This window comes from Rhopilema esculentum, chromosome 7, assembly GCF_057945365.1.
Source record: "Rhopilema esculentum isolate cy_ngs chromosome 7, ASM5794536v1, whole genome shotgun sequence".
Lineage (NCBI taxonomy): Eukaryota > Metazoa > Cnidaria > Scyphozoa > Rhizostomeae > Rhizostomatidae > Rhopilema > Rhopilema esculentum.
In genome coordinates, this window is record NC_142821.1 from 11,326,868 (window position 1) to 11,351,935 (window position 25,068).

Below are 25,068 nucleotides of genomic sequence, written 5' to 3' on the forward strand. Positions count from 1 at the left end.
AGCAGCCGCCATGTTGTTCGATGTGAATTTACGCGCCATTCTTCGTGCGCATGCTCAGCCTCATTTCGAAACAGAAAATTATTACAATTAATTTATGCATTTGGCTCGGCACATGGGCAACGTGACGTTTGATTCGAAGTCGTGTCACAGTCGTGCTACTCGACTGGATCAGTCGGGCCAATTGATTTGGGTCGACCAAAAAGATCGAATCAAACGTTGTGCCACTCATGTGCTTAATTCATGTATTTGGTTCGCCACATAACAGGCTCGACGTTTGATCTAGGCCTAACCTGCAACCTGAATGAAAATTGCTGTAGCCATCTGTCGCCAGTACTCCACAGACGAAATTGTACCCGCAAAATAATTGGTTTGGTCAGGGCTTAATTTGTGCAAGCGATCTTGGTAAATTGATATCAAACGAATAGGCTAGCCAGCATTAGAGCAGCAGATATCAAGATGGTTGAAGGAGATCAGAAACCCAAAGAAGCTGTGAACGTGGACGAGTTTCTGCAACATGTTGGCGAGTTTGGAAGGATGCAAGTTTATCTTCAGATAATGTTTTTCTTGCTTATTATTCCGTCTACGTACCAGAAATTCATCGGGACATTCGTGGGTAGCAATCCACCATGGCAGTGCACTGGCATACACAGAGAGTGCAATACAACTGGTGTCATTTACGAAATAGGAGACCCGATGTACAACAAAAGATGTGATCTACAGAATCGAAGTTCGTGGGAGTTTACTAAGCCTAAAAAGTATTCGATTGTAACTGAGGTAGTCTGAATTTTGCTTTTTTTATTCCTTTTCCTTAATGAAAAATTCATTACATCGTGCTTCTTTCAATGCCATAGTACACAATACATCCTTATTGCTTAAGTCCTGCAAATCTCTAGACATCTTTGTTCATCTGTCATAAACCACAGCTTTGCTGTTTATCTTAGCTGTTTTCATTCCAGCTGTTTAGAGAGTTTAAGCACAACAACGCTAACGTTAACTTTGGAATCATGAGATCATAATACGCCCACACGTCACTGGCACATGATCAGACATGTGAGCATTCAGAATGGCACGTTAGACCACTAGGCAAACAAATGGCTCCACCTTTGTACAAAAATAAGTATATTATTCTTTGTTAAATTTTAAAAAATGTTCCCAAATATTCAAATCTTTAATTTTCAAACTCAAATCTGTGATTCTGGTACTATTTTTTGATAAGCAAAAAGGGGGCACAGGAAGAAAATAGGGCATTTCTCTAACAAGAAATAAGGTAAGCCGATATCTCCGAGGGGCCATCCATGGCCTCATTCCTTTTTCTAAGCAAGGGGAGTTTATGAAGAAACACCACTGACTTGCTTCTACCTGAAAATCCTGAAGTTAGGTACCTTCGTAAAATCTTGAAAAAATAAATTGCAAAATCTTCCCTCGCTTGTCCGAACTATCAAATATGTGCTGTCAACGTTGATGTGAAAGAATCAAGATAAAAACAAACGAGATAAGTTGAAAAAAGAGCTATAGTTTGGCCGAACGTTAACTCACTGATGCTAGCGTTCCTAAACAATGGAGTAGAACGCTAACGTTAGGGTCCTCTCCCTTTCATTTTGACTGTTCACATGATGCGCAGGGTCCTCCTCCTTTCAACTTATTTTGTACACATGATATGCGGGGCCGTTCATAACAAGACAATAGGCAATGACGCAACAACGTTAAGGTTGAGGTTAGCGTTGCTGTGTTTTGAATACGTAACTTGAAACCATGAAACCACAGAATGAGAAATAGGCAAAAGGGGTACCCTTGCCTATCAGGTGAAGCCTGAAAAAACTTGCGCATGCGTTAACTTATAAGAGGCTTAGCATGTATCTGTCGCGGAAATTTTTAAAAAAGAATGAAAGTAGACAACTTTATTTGAGACGAAATGCCCCATGATAGTGAACAAATTCAATTATGTATCATAATTCATTTATATCTGATTAATGAATGATAATTTGTCAAGGCTTCAAAAGCCATGACATGCATTTGTCATGTCAAGGCTTCAAAAGCAATAAAGGAACCGACGAGAGCTACCCTTTTGCCCATTTCCTAGTCTGTGATGAAACAGTGGCGTATTGGGGATGAGGTTGCAAGGAGGCAAAGGGTCAAAATGGCGCCCCTCATTTAGCTATCTGCAAATTTTCCTTCAAATATTTGGAAATGTGCAGAAAATTACAAGAGCTCTGCAGCACGCAGATCCGTATCTAACTATCTGTGGCGTACTGAAAGACCTTAAAATAAGGGGCGAAAGAGAATTTTCAAATAGAGTATATTATTCTTTGTAATACCTAACAGCATTTTTCAGTATCGTTGTAGCGGCTGTAGCATTAAACTGCACAACAATGATAATCAGGAACGTCACTGTTGAGGGAGATTGGGGTTAGGGAGGGGGCGGTAAGATCGTTCAGGAGCCATGGTTGGCGGCAATGAATTGCAAAGAAGTACTTCTAGAGATGGTCGGAAAATGCATCTAAATATTTACAACATCGCTCTAGACTCGTGAAAGATCCTGGACAATACCCATAAGCTTTCTTCAAACGATGGCCCAAATACCGGTGCGAGGCAGGCCTTGTTTGGGTTTACTACAAATTTGCCTGATTGAAAGAGTTACCTGAAATTCTTTTGTTGCTGACACCCGAAGGGCAATTCACTCCTGCAAATAGCGTACGAGATTTTCCTTAAAACAAAAGGATTCCCGAGGATTTTCAGATAAAACAATAGGATTTCCACCAAAGGTGTACGAGATTTTCTTGGAGTGATTTGCCCCTCGGGTACGCCCCTCCGGTATCTACTTTGTGAAAAAGCCATTTAGACCCTGTTTACACTGTGCCGGATAAATTTTATCCGCATCAAAATTAGTTCAGATAGGGCTCCCGTTTACACTTGACCCACGCTATCCGCACGAATTTGAGAGCGGCTATCCGGACAAAATTAGTTCACCTAGGAAAATGGATTAAATTAGTTCTGATAGCTATGTGGTACAGTGTAAACACTTTTATCCGGATAAATTTTATCCACATCCGCTGCGAGGTTGATTTTGATTTACAGCGAGGCTCTTTCAATTAAGAGAAAGAAGGTTGCGCGAGGTGGCGCGAAATCTCATTTCTCGTAAACAGAATGGTTTTTTCACCAATCTGCACGTCATCGTCGTTTTAACTTTACTTTGCGGGGACATGTACGAGCTCAGGGAAAAGGTCATAAAAGCGCTGATTGCCCTCGTTTGCCACATCCGGCGCCCCTTTAATGTGAGAATTCATTTTGCCGGGGCAATTGCCCCCTTGCCCCCCCCCTGCCAGTACGCCACTGCCATGAAATATTTCTTTAGGTTTTGTAAAACTTGCTACATTTGTTGTTTGATTGACCAAGCGAATAATGGGGACCTATTATAGGGGGATCAAAAGCCGCAAAACCGTGCAAAAATCAACCAAATGTCGCAATCCGCAATGAAATTGGGCGCAAAGACGCGGCCACGATAGCAAAAGAGACCCTATAAGGGGTAATTGAAATATGAAATAATTAAGGTTTTATGACTATTTACTAAAGAGAAAATATGACCATTTAGATTTTTTGATTTTGAAATATGAAATAACTTTGGTTCCCAATATGAAATAACAAAATAACTGAATACATCTTTTAATGTTGTGTTAGAATTAGCTATTTGATAACAGCATTGACTCAAGTGACTTTTGATATGTAGAGCTTTTAGGATACCATATTACGCCTGGGTTGCTCTTTTAAATTTCTCAAACCTTTTTTGGGGCATTTTCTCGGAGAAGGCGCTTAAAAGAAGAGGCGGCTTTTCATACTTCATGATTAGTAAAAATGCCAATAGCATAGAATCTACCGCAAATAGTCTTGGCTTATACACCAGATAGCTACTTTGTCTCAACAAAATAGACGAAAACACCAGATAGCTTCATAGTGTTTTTATCTATATTAATTGTTCCACATCTTTATACTATGAATCCTTTCTAAAACCACTAAACAGCAGTTTTGTAAACCATTTAAGTTGCAGGATTGATTTGCTGATAAAATCTGTCTTCCAAATCTTCAAATCTCCAAACAGACATTGTTCATTTTTCAATTTTCTTTATCTGAGGCTAGACATGTTTCCCGCGAGGTTATTCTGATTTTAAACAAATTAGACGAAGCACGTAATACACCAATTCGACTTAGGCTACGTTCACACTACTCCGTTTTCATATGAATACGCTGTGAATACGATATGTGTTCACACTACTCCAACAAAAACGCTGTTGGTGGCCTCATTTTTGGAAAGAGGCGTTCACGAATCCTCAACAAATTGGCGTCATTATAAATGAAATTAAATAAAAGTAAATCGTGAAAAACTTTGTTGTAACAGCTACCAGTCCATTGTGAATTCTCAATTTCAAAATTTTTCTAAATTTGGTGTGCTACAAAGCACGTAATTTGTTGCCGATGTTAGCGTATTCAAATGTCTCCGTTTTTGGTCTTCGCATTAAAAACGGAGCGTGTTCAATACGCACAGTATTCGAAAGTATCCGTTTTCATTAGCGTTTTCAAACGACTCTGTTTTCATAGCATAGTAATGTGAACGTAAGGCAAAAACGGATTAGTTTGACTCCGTTTTCATTTGATTTGTTCACACTCGATGAGTACCCCCTAAAAAAGACACCTAAAATATCTACTCTTTAGAAACATGTAGTCAAACTCTAGTATTTATAACGATTTCTTCTTAAGGACTGTTGGGTAGTTGGCTGAGCATTCTTGTAAGGATACACGGAAGGTCCTGCGTCCTTATTTTACAACATTTATGACAATTGTAAATTTTAAGTCTATGTATAATGAACTATAATGACTGAAAGATTGCCAGAATACGATGACATAAAAACAAACAGTTACATTTTAGACTGTGATGATTCGTGAATGAGATTAATTAGTCTGGGCTTTTAAGCCCCGACCAAACGAGCCAACATTTAACCCAACATCTTTGCCAACAATGTTAGGAGTTGTTAGGAAGGCTGGCCAAACGATCCAACATTAAACCCAACATCTTTGCCAACAATGTTGGGAGTTGTAGGAAGGCTGGCCAAACGATCCAACAATTCACCCAACATTTAGCACAACCGTTTTTGGGATACTCGGATTGAGTCCAAGACGGCTTAAGCCTGCCATCCCTGATATTGAAAGTAACGCTTTTTTTCCCCCAAAACTCTATTCATTGCCTTTACGGCCTCGTCGTACTCATCTTCACTCACTAAATCTCTTTCTTCGTACTCTTTCATTATCCAATATTCTTCAGTCGTCCAAATCAAATCAAATCAAGTCCACCATCCAACAGCCGCCAACATTTTTGACCAGTTTCAAATCGATCCAACATTTCACCCAACATCTTTCTCAACAATGTTGGGTGACCCTGCTTACACGGCCATAGAGATGCCAGTTACACTATATCACTGTGTTATCCTACCTCTTTGGTATGGACACTATTATTTACATTCCCTCTCCCACTCTTGTTCTAACTGACAGCAATGACTGGCAGTAGCTTGTCCATTCTTACGTTTCTCCTATTCGACATGGAGCTCTTTTCAAAACCTTTGGTGTAAAGTGAAAAGCCTTGCCGTGGACCGTTATTTCATTTGAAAGCCGTGTTGAATTTGTTTAGTTGGTCACCCTATGTACAAGCGCCTACGTAAGGGCCTTCTTATTTTTCTGTATAGGGTGTTATCTTTAAAGTTGTAAAAGAGAGTTGTCGCCTGAAATCATCGCGAACGAACGCATTATCACAACGAAACGCTGTATTTCATTTATTCGTTCACAAATCATCACAGTCTAAAATGTAACTGTTTGTTTTATTATCATCGTCTTCTGGCAATCTTTTAGTCATTATAGCTGGACTTAATATTTACAATTGTCGTAAATGTTGGAAACTAAGGACGCAGGACCTTCCGTGTATCCTTACAAGGATGCTCAGCCAAATACCCAACATTTTGGTGCCGTGACCCGGGAGCTGTAATGTCTGAAAAAGAAACATTAAAGAAGAAAATTCAGGCACGAAACGGTCATCGCCTGGTTGTTCGCAAAAATGTCGCGAAGGCCCGAGAGCTGTTGCCTCCGCGCGGTCAAAATCTTCCACCGGAACAACAATCGAAACTCGAATCAATCAAAAACACACTGGAACGAAAACGATTGATTATCACGACACTAGATACAGAAATTGAGGATCTTTTGGAAGAAGTCGATATCGAGAAAGAAATAGTAGATCGTAGCGATTTGGAAGAAGAAACGGAAGACATAATATGTCAAATAGATCTAGTTAGCAGAAAGGACACGATCGCCCCGCAACATGAACTTAATCGCAGCTTCGAATCACAAGGTTTTGCCACAGCAGGAAAAGTGAAGCTACCAAAATTACCTTTAACGGTGTTTAATGGAGACCCGACAGAATGGCCATCATTTTGGGATAGTTTTTCCTCAACAATTGATGAATCTCAAGGCTTGGCTCCTATCGACAAATTCAAATACTTACAGAAATCGCTGCTTGGCGAAGCCGCTAAAACGATATCAGGTCTTCCACTCACAAGTGAAAATTATCAAATAGCTCTAGACTTATTGCGAAAACGATATGGAAATCGTCAAATAATTATTTCAAAACATATTGAAGCCTTAATGGATTTACAAAGGACTGAAAACGGAGCGGATTTAAAGAAATTGCGTCAAATGTACGACAAAGTTGAAAGCACTGTTCGCAGCTTAAATGGAATTGGTGTATCTGCAGAAAGCTACGGAACTATCTTGACGCCTATCATAATGTCAAAAATACCGGTAGAGTTAAGACTTCTTATCTCGAGGAAACTATCGGATGAATGGGATTTAGAAGGACTATTATTAGCGTTCGGTGAAGAAATTTCACTTCGAGAAAAGTGCGTTTATGCACCTATTGGTAGTGCTACCAATACAAAAACAGTTTTATCAAAACCATCCTTTCAGCAATCCACAGCAGCTACACTGCTAATCAACAACCAGAAACGAGAAAGGAGTGCAAACGATGGAATACCATCTTGTTTATTTTGCGGGCAGAAACATTTTTCTTCGAGCTGCACAACGGTCTCGAATCCTGACGCGCGGAAGCAGACATTACGCGAGAAACGGAGATGCTTTGTTTGTTTACGTGGTGGACATGTTAGCAGATTTTGCAGAAGCAATACTAGATGTTTCAAATGCCAAGGAAAGCACCATGTTGCAATTTGTGGCTCAAAAGCTGACAGTTCCACAAGTTTTGCAAAAGCAAGAGAAACAGCCTACAAGGAAACCGTCGCCGCGCCTCAGTCACCGCCCACACAACCATCGGTAAGTACTTTGCTAGCGTCTCGCAATAACACCACAAATACCGCTGTCTTATTACAAACTGCAAGAGCTAAAGTAAGAAGAGTAGACAGTAACACAGAAGAATGCGTTGTAAGACTTATTTTAGACTCTTGCTCACAGAAATCGTATATTTCACGCAGGCTAAGGGATAAGTTACAGTTGCCCACCATAAGCACAGAAAAGGTAATCATTAAAGAATTCGGTAACGTTAGTGGGACATTAAAAACGTGCGATTCAATCCAAATTGCTATCGAAGGAGCAGATAACCTAACTGTGTTTATTAATGCTTTTGTGGTAGACAATATTTGTAGCCCGGTTGCTAATCAAGCCATAGACGTAGCCAAACTGAAATATCCCCACATAAAAGATTTGCCTTTAGCTGATAAAGGTAGCGGCATGGATGAATTTGAAGTTGACATATTGATTGGGGCGGACTACATTTGGCAGTTCATGTTAGATCACGTAGTACGGGGGGAGCATGGTTATGGCCCCGTAGCTACACTTACCAGATTCGGGTATGTACTTAACGGTCCCGTAGAAATACCGTCAACAAATGAACACTCATCGAACATTATCATTTCACATGTCCTTAAAACTGACAATATTGTCGTTGATAGCGATAAACATTTGATAAACGAACTTCACAAATTCTGGGATATCGAATCTATGGGTATCAAGTCTAATGAGCAAGAACTAACTTGTAGCGAAAATCCATTAGAGGGAAAAATTCATTTTAATCAAAAACTCGGAAAGTATGAGATTTCGCTCCCATTCAAGGAAGATCATCCTGTAATTGCAGACAATTATCAAGTAGCACGTAAACGTCTCGAAAGCCTGTTAAAACGCTTAAATTCAAAACCCGATGTTTTGCATCAATACAACGAAGTAATTTCTGAACAACTAAATTCCGGTGTTGTAGAAAAGGTAGAGGATACGGAGTTATGCTCAGCTCCTGTTGGATCTGTGCATTATAATCCTCACAGGGAAGTAGTTCGAGAAGAGCGGCAAACTACAAAACTTCGAGTCGTTTACGACGCAAGCTCTAAACAAAACGGCGAAGTAAGTTTAAACGATTGCTTAGAACCAGGCCCAAATCTGGTACCTCTCATTTTTGATGTACTTTTGAGACTCAGAGCTAAACGAATAGCGTTAATTGGTGACTTAGAAAAGGCATTTTTGAATATCATTATACAAGAAAACGACAGGAATTTTCTCCGATTCTTGTGGTACGATAACGTTTTTGAAAAAGATCCTGAGCTTGCAACATTGAGGTTTTCACGTTTAGTTTTTGGACTTACGAGTTCGCCGTATGTTCTTAATGCTACTGTACGTCACCACCTTGAAAACTATCGACAGTCAGATAACGAATTTGTGCAAACCGTCGAAAAATCTCTATATATCGACGATTTTGCGTTTTCATTAGATACTGAGGAGGAAAGTTTCGAACTTTATCGTAAACTCAAACTTTGTTTTGCTTCTGGAGGGTTTAATATGAGGAAATGGGCCTCTAACAATGATTCGCTTATTGAACGCATTGAACTAGCTGAAAATATGCATAGTAAAACCGCAAATTCGAAGGAAAGTAATGTCATTTTCGACGATGATGAAACCTTCACAAAATCGATCTCTAATACAGTATGCAATGGTACCGAATCTAAAATCCTAGGAATGCCTTGGAACAGAAATAACGACAAATTTGTGTTTGACTTTTCGGAGTTTATCGAAGCCGCTAGCAGTAATGTTGAAGTAACCAAGCGCAATATTTTAAGAACTACCGCGCGGTTCTTTGATCCGCTCGGAGTACTTTCGCCGGTAATTCTTCCGCTTAAAATGATATTTCAGCAATTGTGCAAATTGAAAACAGCCTGGGATGAAAAACTCCCTGACGACATTTGCAATAATTGGCTCAAAATCGTAAACAACATTGCAAACACAACACTAATTGAATTTCCACGAAGCCTAATGGGAGATATTATCAGTAATGACGCTATTTCGATTCAACTACACGGCTTTTCTGATGCAAGTCAATATGCATATGGGGCTTGTGTATACCTTCGCGTCGAATCATCATCTAAACTAGTAATAAGCCGATTAATTTGTGCAAAAACCAAAGTAGCACCTATGAAAGGTGAAACAATACCGCGACTTGAACTAATGGCCGCAGTAACACTTTCGCGTCTTATAAAGTCAGTCCACAATGCCTTGATTAGCACAATTAACTTAGAATCAATCTTTTGTTGGACAGATTCACAGGTTGTCCTTCACTGGGTTTTAGGTAACAAAGAACACAAACAAGTATTTGTAAGAAATCGAGTGCATGAAATTTGCGATTTAACCGAAAAGAAAAATTGGCGATATTGTCCAACGTCTAACAATCCAGCTGATATCGCTTCAAGAGGCATTGATTGTTCTAAAATGCAATCAAACGAGTTTTGGTGGAACGGGCCACAGTTTTTGGAAAACGACTCGGAATTTTGGCCTGTAAATGAAATCGCGCCCTCGCAGCAAATCGAAATTAATACAAACGTTGTCGTAACTGAAAATAACGATCAGCTAAATCTGAACAAAATCATTCCATGCGTAAATTACAGTAGCTTCATTCGCTTAATACGGGTAACTGCGCTCGTATTGAAATTCGTGGCAATTTTAAAAGGAAAGGTTAAAAATTTACAAACAGACATAAGTGACGACTTTTTGTCCAAAGTCAACGAAGCGAAAATCATGTGGCACTTAGAAGTGCAAAAGGTCTTTGATCTATCTGGAAATGATAAAGAAATTAGAAATAACCTCGGATGTTTTGTCGACAAAGAAGGAATAATCAGAGTAGGGGGTAGACTTCAAAATGCATCGATTTCGTATAACAGTAAACACCCCGTATTATTGCCACGTCAGCATCATTTTACAAAATTGGTTATCTGGCATAGCCATTTAACAGTCAAACACAATGGAGTCAATGAAACACTCGCGCAAGTACGATCCAATTACTGGATTACGAAAGGTCGTCAGATTGTAAAATCCTTAATTGCGAAATGTTCCAGATGTAAAGCTATACATGGAAAACCATACGAAACACCAAATGCGCCACCGTTACCTGCATATCGCGTATCAGAAGATGCAGCATTTACCAACGTTGCAGTCGATTTTGCAGGTCCTTTATATGTAAAGGATATCTACACCAAAACTGATCGTATGAATAAATGCTACATTGCATTATTCAGTTGTGCAAATACGCGAGCAATACACCTTGAGTTAGTTCCAGATCTTTTCGCAGAAACATTCATTCGCGCGCTTAAACGTTTTACAGCTCGGAGAGGACTAAGTAAACTTATCGTTTCAGACAATGGAAAAACATTTCTGGATAAAAACGTTCAAATGTATGCGCAAAATATGAACATTCGATGGATATTCAACGTTCCTACTGCCAGCTGGTGGGGCGGCTGGTGGGAAATATGCGTAAAATTAACGAAAAAATGTCTCAGAAAAACGCTGGGAAACGCAAAGCTTTCGTACGAAGAACTGGAAACAGCATTGATCGAAACTGAAGGAATCATAAACTCTAGACCCTTAACATACGTTGGTGAAGAGATATCGGAACCACCATTAACGCCGTCGTGTCTTGTCATCGGAAGACGAATCCTCGATCAGTCGGAATCACTATCGTTGTCCTCGGATAAAACTTCATTAACAAAACGCGCTCGTTATTTAGAATTAATCATTGAACATTTTCGCCAAAGGTTCAAAAAGGAATATATTCCATCGTTACACGAACGACATCGTTGTTTGAAAAACCCGAAACGCGTAATACAAGTCGGAGACATCGTACACATTTTCAGAGATAAGGTTCCCAAACATACATGGGCGATGGGAAAAGTCGTTAAACTTCTAACTGGAAGAGACGGAATAGTTAGAGCTGCAGAAATCAAAACATTAGATAAGTCGCGACGAGTCATCCATATCAAAAGACCGATACAACGTTTATACCCACTTGAAGTTAATGCTAACGAAGAAAACTCAACTGAAATTGAACACCTTAATGGTCAAAAAGAACATGAACCATCGATTACTATGGTACGGGATGAAGACATTCGAGAACACATAGCAAACATTATTTAAATAACAACTAACGTACATTTTTTTGTAAATAGATTATTCCAAGATTGACTTCGTCAATCGGGGGGAGTGTGTTGAATTTGTTTAGTTGGTCACCCTATGTACAAGCGCCTACGTAAGGGCCTTCTTATTTTTCTGTATAGGGTGTTATCTTTAAAGTTGTAAAAGAGAGTTGTCGCCTGAAATCATCGCGAACGAACGCATTATCACAACGAAACGCTGTATTTCATTTATTCGTTCACAAATCATCACAGTCTAAAATGTAACTGTTTGTTTTATTATCATCGTCTTCTGGCAATCTTTTAGTCATTATAGCTGGACTTAATATTTACAATTGTCGTAAATGTTGGAAACTAAGGACGCAGGACCTTCCGTGTATCCTTACAAGGATGCTCAGCCAAATACCCAACAAGCCGCAACCGTACTATAGAAGCCGTAAACCGTTGCGAATTTATACCGAAAGACGCAAGACGCACCTTTTCTTGAAACCGCAGTCCCTAGATAAACATGTTTAAATCCGGAGGCCGCACGTAGGGTCCAAGCCGTGAAGCCGCAAACCTATAATAGGCCCCCAATAAATGACAAATTTATTTTGACACACAAAATTAAGTCCGTTCATGCCATCCAATGCTAAGACCTCAGTTGATAGAGAGAAGAACGTAGGTGCTAAACAGTCTTTCACAAGCATTGTTATGCCATTTGATTATTGATAAAAATGAAACGAAAACTCGAGTGCTTTTACAAGCCACTTGGATTGAATGCCATCAGCCCTTTCATAATATATCAATCCACAACTGCAATGATTCTTACCAATCTACTGCAGGCACCGCGGAGCGTTGCGAAAAGTGGGGGGCTAAAAAAGTGGGGGGCTAAAAAGTGGGTGGGGGGCTAAAAAAGTGGGTGGGGGCTAAAAAAGTGGGTGGGGGGCTAAAAAAGTGGGTGGGGGGCTAAAAAAGTGGGTGGGGGCTAAAAATGGGGGGGGGCTAAAACCGAATAAAAAAGGCTTTACTGGTGGTTAACTCTTTAATATTTTGCATTTTTGCAAAAGTGGGGGTGCTAAAACCCCTCCAGCCCCCTCTCTGCTCCGTCAAAAAGGAAAAATGAAACCGAGGTGCAAAGTTGAAAACAGTAGAGTCTGCACGCAGGCTAGACGGCGCGACCTCTGACTTCGCCAAAGATTTCCTTATATCCTTCTTCAATTGATTATTATTTATTTATTCAGCGTTTCGTAGATATACTTTCACATTTTATAAACATTTTTTCACCTTCTCCACTTTTCAGTGGGATCTGATTTGCGACAAGAAGGAGCTGTCATATTTAGCTAATTCTGCCGTTTATATCGGCATGGCTGTCGGTGCGTTTGTTCTCATGGCCCTATCTGACAGGTAAGCAGCCAGTCAAAATATATTTTTTATCTGAGCTAAATGACATTTTTTGCATTAGCACAAAATATGCTAAAATTCGAGAAATTTTTTCTTTTTCGGGACACATCTTCCATAAATGAATTGCATTCTCCATAGTCTATTGAAAGGACTGGTTAGGAATCCTATTGTCTTTCGATCGCTATGTTATTGTTATGAAAATTTTGTGTCACGTGACCATGAAAAGGGCTTGCTCCAACATAAATCACGTGACTCATTGGACATTCCTAACCAGTCCTTTCAACAGACTATGGTATTCTCCAATGTTTAGTTATAAATTAATTTACTTTAAAGCTTAAGCACCCCACCGCTTATCAACAATCTAAGCTGATGTGTATTTCAAGCCAGTGACGGTGCTAGCTACTGCAGAGTGGTGGGGTAATGGGCGTGACCCATGAGACCACGCCCACTTTGCTTATTTAAAGTACTTAATACCAGGTGAATTTGTATGAACTTCCCCTATATAATGCATTTTAACCATTTTTACCAATTTCCCCTCCTCCTTTTTATGCCGCCCCTTGGCACTGCCCCAGTGTAAAGCTACTAATCATTACAGTTTTAAGTTGAAACAGCTGCTCATTACTGCCAACCAAGCTCGAAGTTGCGATTTGCGCCACGATTGTTTTGTATTTATGTAAAAGAATCAACGCTAATGAAAATTTATTGTGAGAGCAAGGCAAGAACTTTACACTCATTTTGAACAGCATGTAAACTGTATAGCATATTTTAACTTTCGTTAGTTTCACTTCGAGCTGATTTTAGCAGGAAGTCTCAACATAATTGGGCTGAGGTCTCAACATAATTGGGCTAAGTTTAATAATTCCATAGCTGGAAAAAGCCACCGAGAGACCTAATTTCCTTTCCTTAGGTAATATTGATGCTCACCATCGTTGTCTTCATCTGTGTCTTCTTCTTTTCCATCTTCTTATTCCTCTTCTCATTATTTTCCTGGTCCTTTTCTTAGTGTTTGTTTTCTTTTAACCCTTCTCAGCGTCTTTTTTCTTCTTCCTCATTTACTTCATCTTCTTCTTCCTTCCTTACCTTATTTCCTCTCCATTTCTTTCTGCTATCTTATCCTCTCAGCCTGCATCTTCTTCTTTCTTTGCTTCTGTTCCTCCACTTCTCCTTTATTATTTTCGTTAATCTTTGCTTTCTCATCTTCTCCTTCATTCTCAGCGTCTTTTTCTTCTTCCTCATTTACTTCATCTTCTTCTTCCTTATTTACCTTATTTCCTCTCCATTTCTTTCTGCTATCTTATCCTCTCAGCCTGCATATTCTTCTTTCTTTGCTCCTGTTCCTCCACTTCTCCTTTATTATTTTCGTTAATCTTTGCTTTCTCATCTTCTCCTTCATTCTCAGCGTCTTTTTCTTCTTCCTTATTTACTTCATCTTCTTCTTCCTTCCTTACCTTATTTCCTCTCCATTTCTTTCTGCTATCTTATCCTCTCAGCCTGCTTCTTCTTCTTTCTTTGCTCCTGTCCTCCACTTCTCCTTTATTATTTTCGTTAACCTTTACTTTCTCATCTTCTCCTTCATTCTCAGCGTCTTTTTCTTCTTCCTCATTTACTTCATCTTCTTCTTCCTTCCTTACCTTATTTCCTCTCCATTTCTTTCTGCTATCTTATCCTCTCAGCCTGCTTCTTCTTCTTTGTGAACAATTTTTTTGCGGTACAGAATTTGAAAATGGCTTTGAAAAAAGCAAACATTTTACAACATACTTAAAGCTTTTTCGTCTGACACTCCTCAGAGCATAAAACGTCAGAATAGGTTCCGAAAAAACACGATGGAAAGATATATACCCAGTTGTGGATCGAAATTGGCCAATCAGAAAAACGCAGGCACAAGACCGGTATAGTTGACCAATCAGTGCCGCGAGCCTAAAGAAAAATTACCAATGGAGTCCAAGAGAGAAAACGAACTCCTTTTGTCTACACAATGGCGGCTTTTTCGTTTTTATGTAGATTGACTCCAAAACTGCTAGATGGAAGGACGACCGGGCTCTGCCAATTATCCGAAACATGTCGTCATTATAGAGTTTTGCACAATCTGGGTTGTCTAAAAGATGTTGACCAATGGCAGAATCACTTGTTTTAACAGTGTTTCTAGACCTACAAGATCGAGGAGGCTGTTCTCTTTGAGGGGCAGTTTTGTTTCGTATGTTGGAAGAAACATGCTGTTTTATCCTATCCCCCAATCTTTGGGTTGTGCGCCCTACGTAGCCAGAATCACACTGGCACGTAAATTCATAAATGACGGAACTTTTTTGATTGGTAGGGACGCAATCCTTTTGAATGGATGGAAGGGCTCTCCTAGTGCTGTAAACAATCCGAGGATTGACAGCAAAGAAACAATTGGTTATGGCTTGCCTAATCTGACTCTCGAATCGCAAGGAAGTGTTACCAATCCATGGTAGTTTCAAATAAACTGGGCACTTTTGCGGACCAAACTTTTGAACAGCCGAAAAACTTGCGATCTTCTCCTTAGTATAAGATAAAATGACGTCTTCAGGATAGCCGTTGTCCAAGAAGATCGTTTTGAGTTTTTCCAGTTCAGCGTGCAGTTTAGATTTCGAGCAGATCATAAGTGCCCTATGTACTAATGTTTTGACAAGGTTGACTTTGCGTTGTTTTGGGCAAAATGAATTCCAGCGTATGTACTGACCGGTAAAAGTAGGCTTGCGATATACACTGGTAAGAAATCCAGTGTTAGACTTTTCGACCAAAACATCTAAAAATGGTAAGGAATCATTTTCTTCCTTTTCAAACGTAAACTGGAGGGCTGGGTGTAGGCTATTTAGGTGTTTTAGAAAAATATCACACTCAGCCTCTGTTTTAAAATGGTATATGTGTCATCCACATACCGAAAATAGACACCTGGCTTTTGGTCGTAGTCGAACAAACGCTCTTCATGAAAGCCAACAAAGATATTGGCCAAGGCAGGTCCCAGAGGGCTACCCATAGCGACACCATCCTTTTGTTGGTACATTTCATTGTTAAAACTGAATTCAACTGAACGTGTTGCAGTTTCCATCAGTTCAATGAATACTTCCTCTGGGAATGGTGGGCTATTAAGCTCGCTCCGGTACAAAGCGTCGGCACATATTTTGATGGTCTCACTCAAAGGAACATTTGTGAAAAGACTACTAATGTCGAAAGAACACATGAAAGATGTTTCGTTTTCGATGTTCAAGTTTTGCATGAACTCAGCGAACGTAAAAGAATCCTTGATGCAATGTTTTGAATATTTTTGAAGAACAGGGTCCAAAACTTCAGAAAGCCACTTAGCCAGTTCGTGTTGTGCTGAGCCAATCATAGACAAGATAGGTCTAAGTGGGACGTTCGGCTTGTGTATTTTAGGGAGGCCATACATTTGTGGTCGTTGAGAGCCCGTGGGTCTTATCCTATCATAAATTTCTGTAGCCAACATTTTTGAGTTGACCAGTTCCAACAAACGTTTTTGGAGTTTCCGCTCTAGTTTGGCCGTTTTGTCATGTGTTTCGACATCACCCAATTTAGCAAATTTTTCTTTGTCGTGGAGAATTACCTCCATTTTATTGATGTAGTCCTTTTTGTTTAAAATTACCACTCCAGACCCTTTATCAGGTTTTGTAATAAAGATGTCATTGTTAGCCCGTAGAGATTTTAGTGCTTGGAAATGTTCTCTATGCAAAAGAAAATCTGAGTGGTCGATGGGAGAGCCGCTGTAAGCGTACGCCAAATCGCTTAGTCGTGCTCGTAATTTGTTAAACCCCAAAGGGTTAGAAATCTCGTGCTTGGCAAGTTGAGCGTGTAAAATTTCGAATTCAGCAAAGAGTTCCTCTCTGTTGATTGTTAGGGGTGGGATACAAAATTCAAGTCCATTACCTAAGACAAATGTTTCAGTATCAGAGAGAGAATAATCCGAGAAATTAAAAATATGTTTTTTGGTGTCGCTCAACATGCCACCGAAACGTTTCCTTACTAGCAAGCCAATATTCCTATTGTGTTTTTCCGTTGTGCAAAACTCTATAATGACGACATGTTTCGGATAATTGGCAGAGCCCGGTCGTCCTTCCATCTAGCAGTTTTGGAGTCAATCTACATAAAAACGAAAAAGCCGCCATTGTGTAGACAAAAGGAGTTCGTTTTCTCTCTTGGACTCCATTGGTAATTTTTCTTTAGGCTCGCGGCACTGATTGGTCAACTATACCGGTCTTGTGCCTGCGTTTTTCTGATTGGCCTATTTCGATCCACAACTGGGTATATATTTTTCCATCGTGTTTTTTCGGAACCTATTCTGACGTTTTATGCTCTGAGGAGTGTCAGACGAAAAAGCTTTAAGTATGTTGTAAAATGTTTGCTTTTTTCAAAGCCATTTTCTTCTTCTTTCTTTGCTCCTGTTCCTCCACTTCTCCTTTATTACTTTCGTTAACCTTTACTTTCTCATCTTCTCCTTCATTCTCAGCGTCTTTTTCTTCTTCCTCATTTACTTCATCTTCTTCTTCCTTCCTTACCTTATTTCCTCTCCATTTCTTTCTGCTATCTTATCCTCTCAGCCTGCATCTTCTACTTTCTTTGCTCCTGTTCCTCCACTTCTCCTTTATTATTTTCGTTAACCTTTCACTTTCTCATCTTCTCCTTCATTCTTGTCGTCTTTTTCTTCTTCTTTGTTATTTCTTTTTCACTCGTTTCATTGTGTTGCTTTCCTTCCACTTCTAATTTTTCTCCTTCTTTTATTTCATCTTATTTTCCCTTTTTTCTTTATATTGCTACTGCTCGTCTTTCCCTTTGTCTTTCTTATCTAGTACTTGCTACATAAGGGCCTTCAATTTTTCTCCTCAAGCACATTATATCAAGATGCAATAAGTGGTCAAAGGAAGTTAATACTTCTCTGATAATGCATTTGAAATACTAAGTTCGTTTGAAAGTGGTTTAAGAAAATTTATTTGTTATTGTAGGAGTCCTCAAGAAAACTAGAAACACGAAGAAATAGTTTCTCGTATCTTATTACAATTTAAATAAAGTTAGTATTGGCTCAAACGAGATAAACATATTCTCCCAATTTCGTTGCAGGTTTGGAAGGAAAAAGGTGCTGTTTCCATCTGTAGCAGGAATTCTCGTTTCTGGATTTATTAGTGCCTTTGTTCAACATTTTTGGCTATTTTTTGCTCTGCGACTTGTTATAGGCATTTTCTTGGCAGGAATTAGCCTCTCGATTTTCATAGTGGCCACAGAGCTGGTTGGCCCGAACTACAGAGCCTTGTCCGGTTCGCTGATTTGGTTCTCATTTACATTCACTTTGTGCTTGATTGGTTTGCAAGCGTGGCTTCTCCCCGATTGGCGACTTCTAGAAATGATCATATCTGCACCGTACATTTTTGTACTTGGATTTTGGTGGTAAGCAAAGAAAAGTATTCAAGTAAAAGAAAGGCAATCTAGAGTTGGGCCTCGTAAAAACTTCCGTTCTCCTTTCCTATTGAAATAATGTAATTGCACTTTCGTGCATTTAGTTTACCAAATAGTAACTTCTACAATTCTCTCTTATTTGTTTATCGCCAAGTATGGAAATCATATATAAATAGTTTTTGAGATTCACTTCAGGTGTTCTTCAAGCTTCATTCCTCGGAGCTCTCCTGCTGATTATGAAATACCAAAGGATACTTTTCCTATAAACTTTGATTTGATTTGCTATTAGCGATTTAGAAAGCTCACAAAGAAAATTTGAGAAACCTCTGATTAGAATTTGTTACATTTTAAACAGGTGTATACCGGAATCAGTTCGTTGGCTAAGAGTAAACAACAAACTGGACGAGGCGGAAAGTGTTTTGCAGAAAGTTGCAAAAGTTAACAAAAGACCAAAGCCAAGTGTGAAATTATCAGAAACCGAGGAAACCACCGAATCAGGGACGTATGCAGACTTATTTCGCCCGTGGAAAGTTTGCAAGTCTTCCTTGATACAATCCTACGCATGGTAATGTAATGTCAATATTTATGGTTTAATTTTCCTCGTAGTTTTCAGCACTGTGAACGTCAATTTCTGGATTTATTCATAAAGGATCTTAATGACCCACATGAGGGTCTCAGTGATGTTCAATTGCACTCTCCAAGGATTCAGCAGTTGGGATCTCTTCCCCAAGAGGGTTGGGGGAAAGATTTACTACTTTTCTACACAGGGTCCTTATACTCGTAAAACGGTTTTGCAGAATGGGATATGGAGAATTTTTACACCTTTTCTGGTTTGAAATAATAACTAGATTTGGCTTGAGCTTCTTATTTATTGAATAGCAAAAAGGCAGAATCTACCTTTATCTAGTAAAATGTGGAGAACAAAATTTAGAGTGCATCATTAGTGATAGGGTGAAGGATATTATCAATTCCCCTAACATTCTACCAATGATGAAGAAACTAATGAAGAAAAGGGGTGCTCATTTTGTAGGTTTGTCAATGGTATGGTTTATTATGGAATTTCGATGGCATCAGATAATCTTGGTGGAAATATGTACAGGGATTTCGTGCTTACAAGTTTGGTTGAAATCCCAGCAAACATTCTTGTCATTATATTAGGCAACAGGTAAGGTATTCTTAAGCATGAAACTCGATTTGAACACAAGCTAGTGTTTATATACTCTGTCATAGGACATGCAAAAATTCCAACATTTGATGGCTCGATCTTAGGTTTAATCTAAAAAATCGTATGTGATCAGAAATTTGAGCAATCAAAGATCCGAATTTCATGACATACAAGTATCTATTAAAATTTGGCATTAATTAGAATACTACTTAAGGTAATTCAAATCCATTTTGGATTTACGAAATTGAGTCCAGGTTAACAATTGTCAGGAAAATTTCAAATTAGATCAATTTGGATCTAGATCAGCTGCCGAGGGCGTGTTTAAAGCAGTCATCGTACCAGGAATTCTGTACTGTTCTACTCCTGGCCTAAAATTAGTTGTAACTGACTGTTGAAGATTTATATCACTTCAAATTAAAGCTTTAGAAATTATTTGAAGAAATAACAAAAATATTTCAAACTAATGTCGATCGACAGCAGCAAGAAATAAAAGGCTTGTCTCCTGGTCTTTAGATGCCTAAACAGAATATCGATAGAAGTTATGAACACATGTATTAATTCCTTGAATCATAATCAGAACACTCAAAACAACAGATATGCAGTGCAAATCCAGGGAGTTAAAACAGAAACAGGAAAAAACGTTTTTTGGTTTCAAGGTCCCAAAGTGTACAATGAACTTCCGAGCAGCCTACATCAGTGGGACTCATTTCTTCATTTTACAAATACGCTTAATCAATTTTATTTGAATAGCTTAAATTAATTTATGCTTCTAAAAGTAAACAGTCTTACCTAATTATTTTATTTTCCTTGATTGTAACATTTTATTGTAACTTATAGCATTTTTAGACACAGGGCCCTCGTTGATAATAGCACTCCGTGTGTTGAAGAGATAACCTTGTGTAAACATTGTTATTATCATCATTACAGGCGCAGATCTAGACCGGTTGCACAGGTTTAAAAAAACCAGTCAAATTATAAGAGCTATGTTTCCCTGTAAATCTTAAATTTTTGATCTAAAATTTCCATTGCAACAATTGCCGCATTTCTCCCTGACTGACTACAGTTCTTCTGGTTACATACTGAACTCAACCCCAAAAAGATTCCGACAGAGTTCGCAGCTTCCTAATTCATCTTTTAACCCAAAGTATCAGTCGCCACTTGAAGTGAAAGTTTGGAGTATGCTATCTATGCGCCAATATTGAAACCGGTGGTTATTGTTTTCTGAAAACCTGTGAAAACCGGTGCCCATATGTTTCCCTTATGCAAAAAAAACCGGTGACTAAAAAGCATATTTTATATCGATATCCATTGCTCGAAAGTTTGGACGCTTTGAAACAAAATGATACAAAAAGAAATACGGATGCTAATAAGAATCTGAGGTTTTGTATTGCGGGACTAGACTTTCTTTCTCGGAAAAATTCATGAAAATTAGAATCGAAGCTTCAAGAAAAGGATCAAAACCCACGCTGGACGGAGTAAAGTTGCGACATTTTAGATAAAGTGTGGCCAAATTAATCACATTTTACTAACCTTATTAGCAACTTTTAGCAATATTTATGGACCAACAACACACAGGGCTGTAACGGGGTAAAGCACCTCGAAATCAGTCAAAGTTTGGCTCGATTCATGCCTGCATTATTATAATATATCTATCAACCAAAGAAGTATATTCTATCTATTTAAGTAAACTTATTTTGTCCACCAAAGGCTTTGACCTTTTGGCCCTTTCACATAACTATTTCTTAAAGTATGTATTTGTCTTTTCATATGTTTCTGTTATATCAAGATATGGGAGAAAGCCAACAACGATATGGGCAATGATATTTGGTGCTTTATCCTGTGGCAGCGTTGCGTTCATACCCAGTGATACAAATATGCCAGGTAATCTCCAAGATGGCTCACGATTTTTCTTCTAATTTTTCTATAATGTGGACTCTATTTTCATACTGCTGACTCATGAATTCTACTCTAATCTCTAGTATTCTAATTCAGACTTAAGTATTCCATATGAAAACTTCTGTATACTATGGTAGACCTTAGTATACTACTATATATTCTAGTATTCCTATTCAGATCCTAGTATTCTTATGTAAACCTTTGTTTACTATTGTAAACTCTAGTACAAAACTTAGTATTCTTGCTATAAACTATAGTATTTTTCTGGAAACTGGTGTCTACTACTGTAAACGGCAATATACTACTACTCTAATGAATTTCATTTGGTTTCTTGTAAAAGCAATAAAACTTTGTTGCGGGTTTAAAAAGATAGAATCAATTGGCTGTAACAATCCTGTTTTGCCTGGTCAAATAGCCATGCTCAAATCTACTGTTCAGATCTTCAATGAAACTGACATTTTTGTTTGATAGGCTACAACTGGTCAAGAGTGGCGCTAGGAATGATGGGAAAACTGTGCATTACATTATCATTCAATGAGCTTTACTTGTGGTCCGTCGAACTTCACCCAACAGTTGTAAGGTAAGTGCCTTCCAAATTGGCTGTGGGCTTGAGCAAGAAACGTTAAAATTGAACTGGCTTGTAAACGTACTGTACATAGCATGAAGGTAGTCTGAATAAAGGCACTGCATTTTTCGTTTACCGCTTTTCAAAGTTTGGTATGTCAGAATATGATCAAAAGCTCAAATATAAGCAATCCATTTACCTATTTGTGCATCAAAATAGGCCAAGCAGATTACATTGGTCCCTTCAGACTATATTGCCTCAAGTCTGAAGGTTCAAAACAACTTGTTCTGTCTATAGAATAGCGGGTCATTTTTTACCGATCAAACAAAAAGAATTGACGAAACAGTAAAAAAATTCTAGTTTCAATATGGATAATATCACCATAAAGAAAGCCATAAATACAACTAAATGTTCTAATCCGTAAAATCTATTCAATTTAAAATCAGAGTTCTATTTTATGACGTCATCACCACCAATCTATGGATATAAAGTTGCCCCGTTTTCGTTGCTTTGCATATAAGCGTTTATTCGCGATTGTTATTATTGCAATGAATATATTTACATTAAAAGATTTTCATCATCCTTCAGGTCACAAGGCATGGGAGTATTGCAGATCACAAGCCGACTGGGGGCTGCTTCTGCTCCATGGGTTGCTCAGTGGTTGCGACATTTTCACACTTCGCTACCCTTTATTTTGATGGGAGGCTTAACTGCCACCGCAGCATTCCTGTGCTTTATTTTGAAGGAAACGAAGGGTATGCAGACAGCCGAGGTTTTGGAAAAAACTAACACAACACAAGGTGAATATGCAAAATTTTCCTGCAATGTGCAACATAGAACTGAAGAGTATTACGTAATTGCTTGAACGTAATGACAGGAACACCTTGGAAAGAACTGACCAGTCCTTACCATTGGGGCCAGAGTCCCCATTATTTAGTCTCAGAAATACGTACAAAGCTGGAAGCTTGTCTCACAAAGATGTTTATTTGAGCGATGACTCATTCTTTACCACCGCAACGGTTTGTATTGCTTTGTCCCCGATTGTTATAAGCTCTGTCTGGTACCAGTGGCAATGGCAAGGGAATGTGGGGGGGGGGTAAATGCCCTTAATTTTGCCAAAACATGGTCCACATAGTTTTTCTAGAAACTGACTAAAAAGCGTTAGGTAGGGGAAGGTCATTGCTTCGACTAAGGAATATTCACCTTGTACATAACACTGAAACGAGGTAAAAAGGCGTGATCTTAGTGGCCACTCCCACTCTGCAGTAGCTGGTACCGCCACTGCCTGGTATCCAGGGCAACCAGTCCTATACACTCCCTGTGTCTCTTCTTTTGGAAATATAATCACTTTTCTGTCCCCTCGTATTCCTATTTGAAGAATTTTGGTAGAGCGTCTCTAAAAAACAAATATTGTTTCAATAGTTACCACACTGCACCATTTTGAAATTCTTCTAATGCAGTGGTCGCTGTTAATTAGCATAGCAAGACACCAAGATAATTCGCAGCAAGATAATAAGCGACTGATATTCAGTACTTTAATGTGTGCAAATTGCAATATAGTTATAAAGCAATGAATTGGATTGATATCAATCAAGGAAAAGGATGTTGTATTGCAAGAAGTTAGCAGCTGCATGTCTATTTCTGAAGTCTTTAGCAAATTCAACACTTTGCCCCCCCCCCCCCTACCCCTTCTCCACTTGTGTTTCTCTGGAAGATTCACCACCGTTCTGAGGAAAACCCCGATTTTACTTTAATTCGTTTAGACTAAAATTATTTTGCTCTTTTAATCGTTTAAATTTGGACACTTTTAATTGCCATTTTCAAGTTTTTTCGCAATGCCGCAGGGTATTCGCCTTGTCAAAGGGCAATTCGTGGTATCGTCCTTGTAATATTGTCAATTTTTTACACAGTAGTGTTACTAGTAAAGTAACACTGCAAAATGTTTAAAAAAGCATTGATTGGTGAGCTAAAGAGCATTGAAATGTTGACATTGGCACTTTTTTACAGGAAAAGAAATCATTGAGATGGATCAAGTCAATCATTTGGAAACAACGGCGCTGAAAACTGACGCATAATCGCCTGTTTGCGACTTTTTTAGGTTATTAATCCCTATATTATGAGGGCAGTTGTAATTGATTATGCAAGGTGTGAACCATTCTTTGTTTCATTTTTATAAAAAGGCAATATTTTCTGGTTTACCATATATATTAAAATATAGTCTTTTACAGACATTCGTTCTGCAATGCTTGTTGATTTATTTAGGACACCTACAAACTTGAGCCGTGTTTTTATTTTTTCATTTCCTTTCTCCAAAAACCAAATTCCCCGTTGCCTTTTTCCACCAAAAAATTTTAATAAAATTCTACTCTGGAAACTTGCCTTAATGTTACATGATGTTTGGCAGTGATTTTGGTACCGAGAGTAGCCACTACGAAGGAGCTCTCCAAGGCTCCTGCCTTGGCCCTTTCCTGTTTATTATCTATATAAATTAATTTCTGCTCTCTCGATATCAGATTTAATTGTTTATATTTGAGTAGTGTTTCAAAATATTTAAAGCTCTAGATTTTGCTGAGGTCTACTGTAAAGCTGAAACATTTGACAATCTTTTTAAAGGACAGCTTTAGGCAAGTATAAAAATATAAAACCAACCTCATAATCTTATACAGCAAAATACATGAAATTTTTGTGACCCCTGTTTGATGAACATCAAACTTGCAAGCATCAAACAACTGAACTTTCGAAAATATTGGCTAGAATCTACAAGATTCTCTTCAAGACAAGAAAGCTTTTTAAAAGGCAGTCCCAAAACGCTTTCATTTGGTCTTTTTTGCAATGACGTATCAAACTTTCACTCATTCATTGAAACCCTGTTTCTAAGGATCATTTCTATGCATTTTTACGCATCTAAATTTGTATTTCCATACCTCCACAGGTTGACGCTCAGCATCACTGTCACCCTTGATAGAGTCAGACATTGTTCAAAGTTGATAACCAACCTTTTCTCCTGATAAAGCCTTTGTTGCATTTTAAAAAGCAGGCACTGTAGCAATAGAATACTTGAAAGAAGAGCCAATCTCAAAAACTGCAAAGTTATTCATAATTAATATTTATTCCAGGTTACCAAACAAAAACATTTCGCAAGGAAAAAC

The 25,068-nt window shown here is 38.6% G+C and overlaps 1 protein-coding gene across 1 annotated transcript; it reads left to right on the plus strand.

Annotated features, from left to right (window-relative positions):
* Positions 1-127: 127 nt before the first annotated feature.
* LOC135682993 (organic cation transporter protein) lies at positions 128-24,198 on the plus strand. The gene is made up of 9 exons (XM_065198120.2): positions 128-774; positions 12,769-12,872; positions 17,961-18,284; positions 18,649-18,858; positions 19,324-19,458; positions 21,245-21,339; positions 21,826-21,934; positions 22,508-22,719; positions 23,927-24,198. The coding sequence occupies exons 1-9, from the start codon at positions 457-459 to the stop codon at positions 23,992-23,994; spliced, it is 1,575 nt and encodes a 524-aa protein (XP_065054192.1). The 5' UTR covers positions 128-456; the 3' UTR covers positions 23,995-24,198.
* The last annotated feature ends 870 nt before the right edge of the window (positions 24,199-25,068 follow it).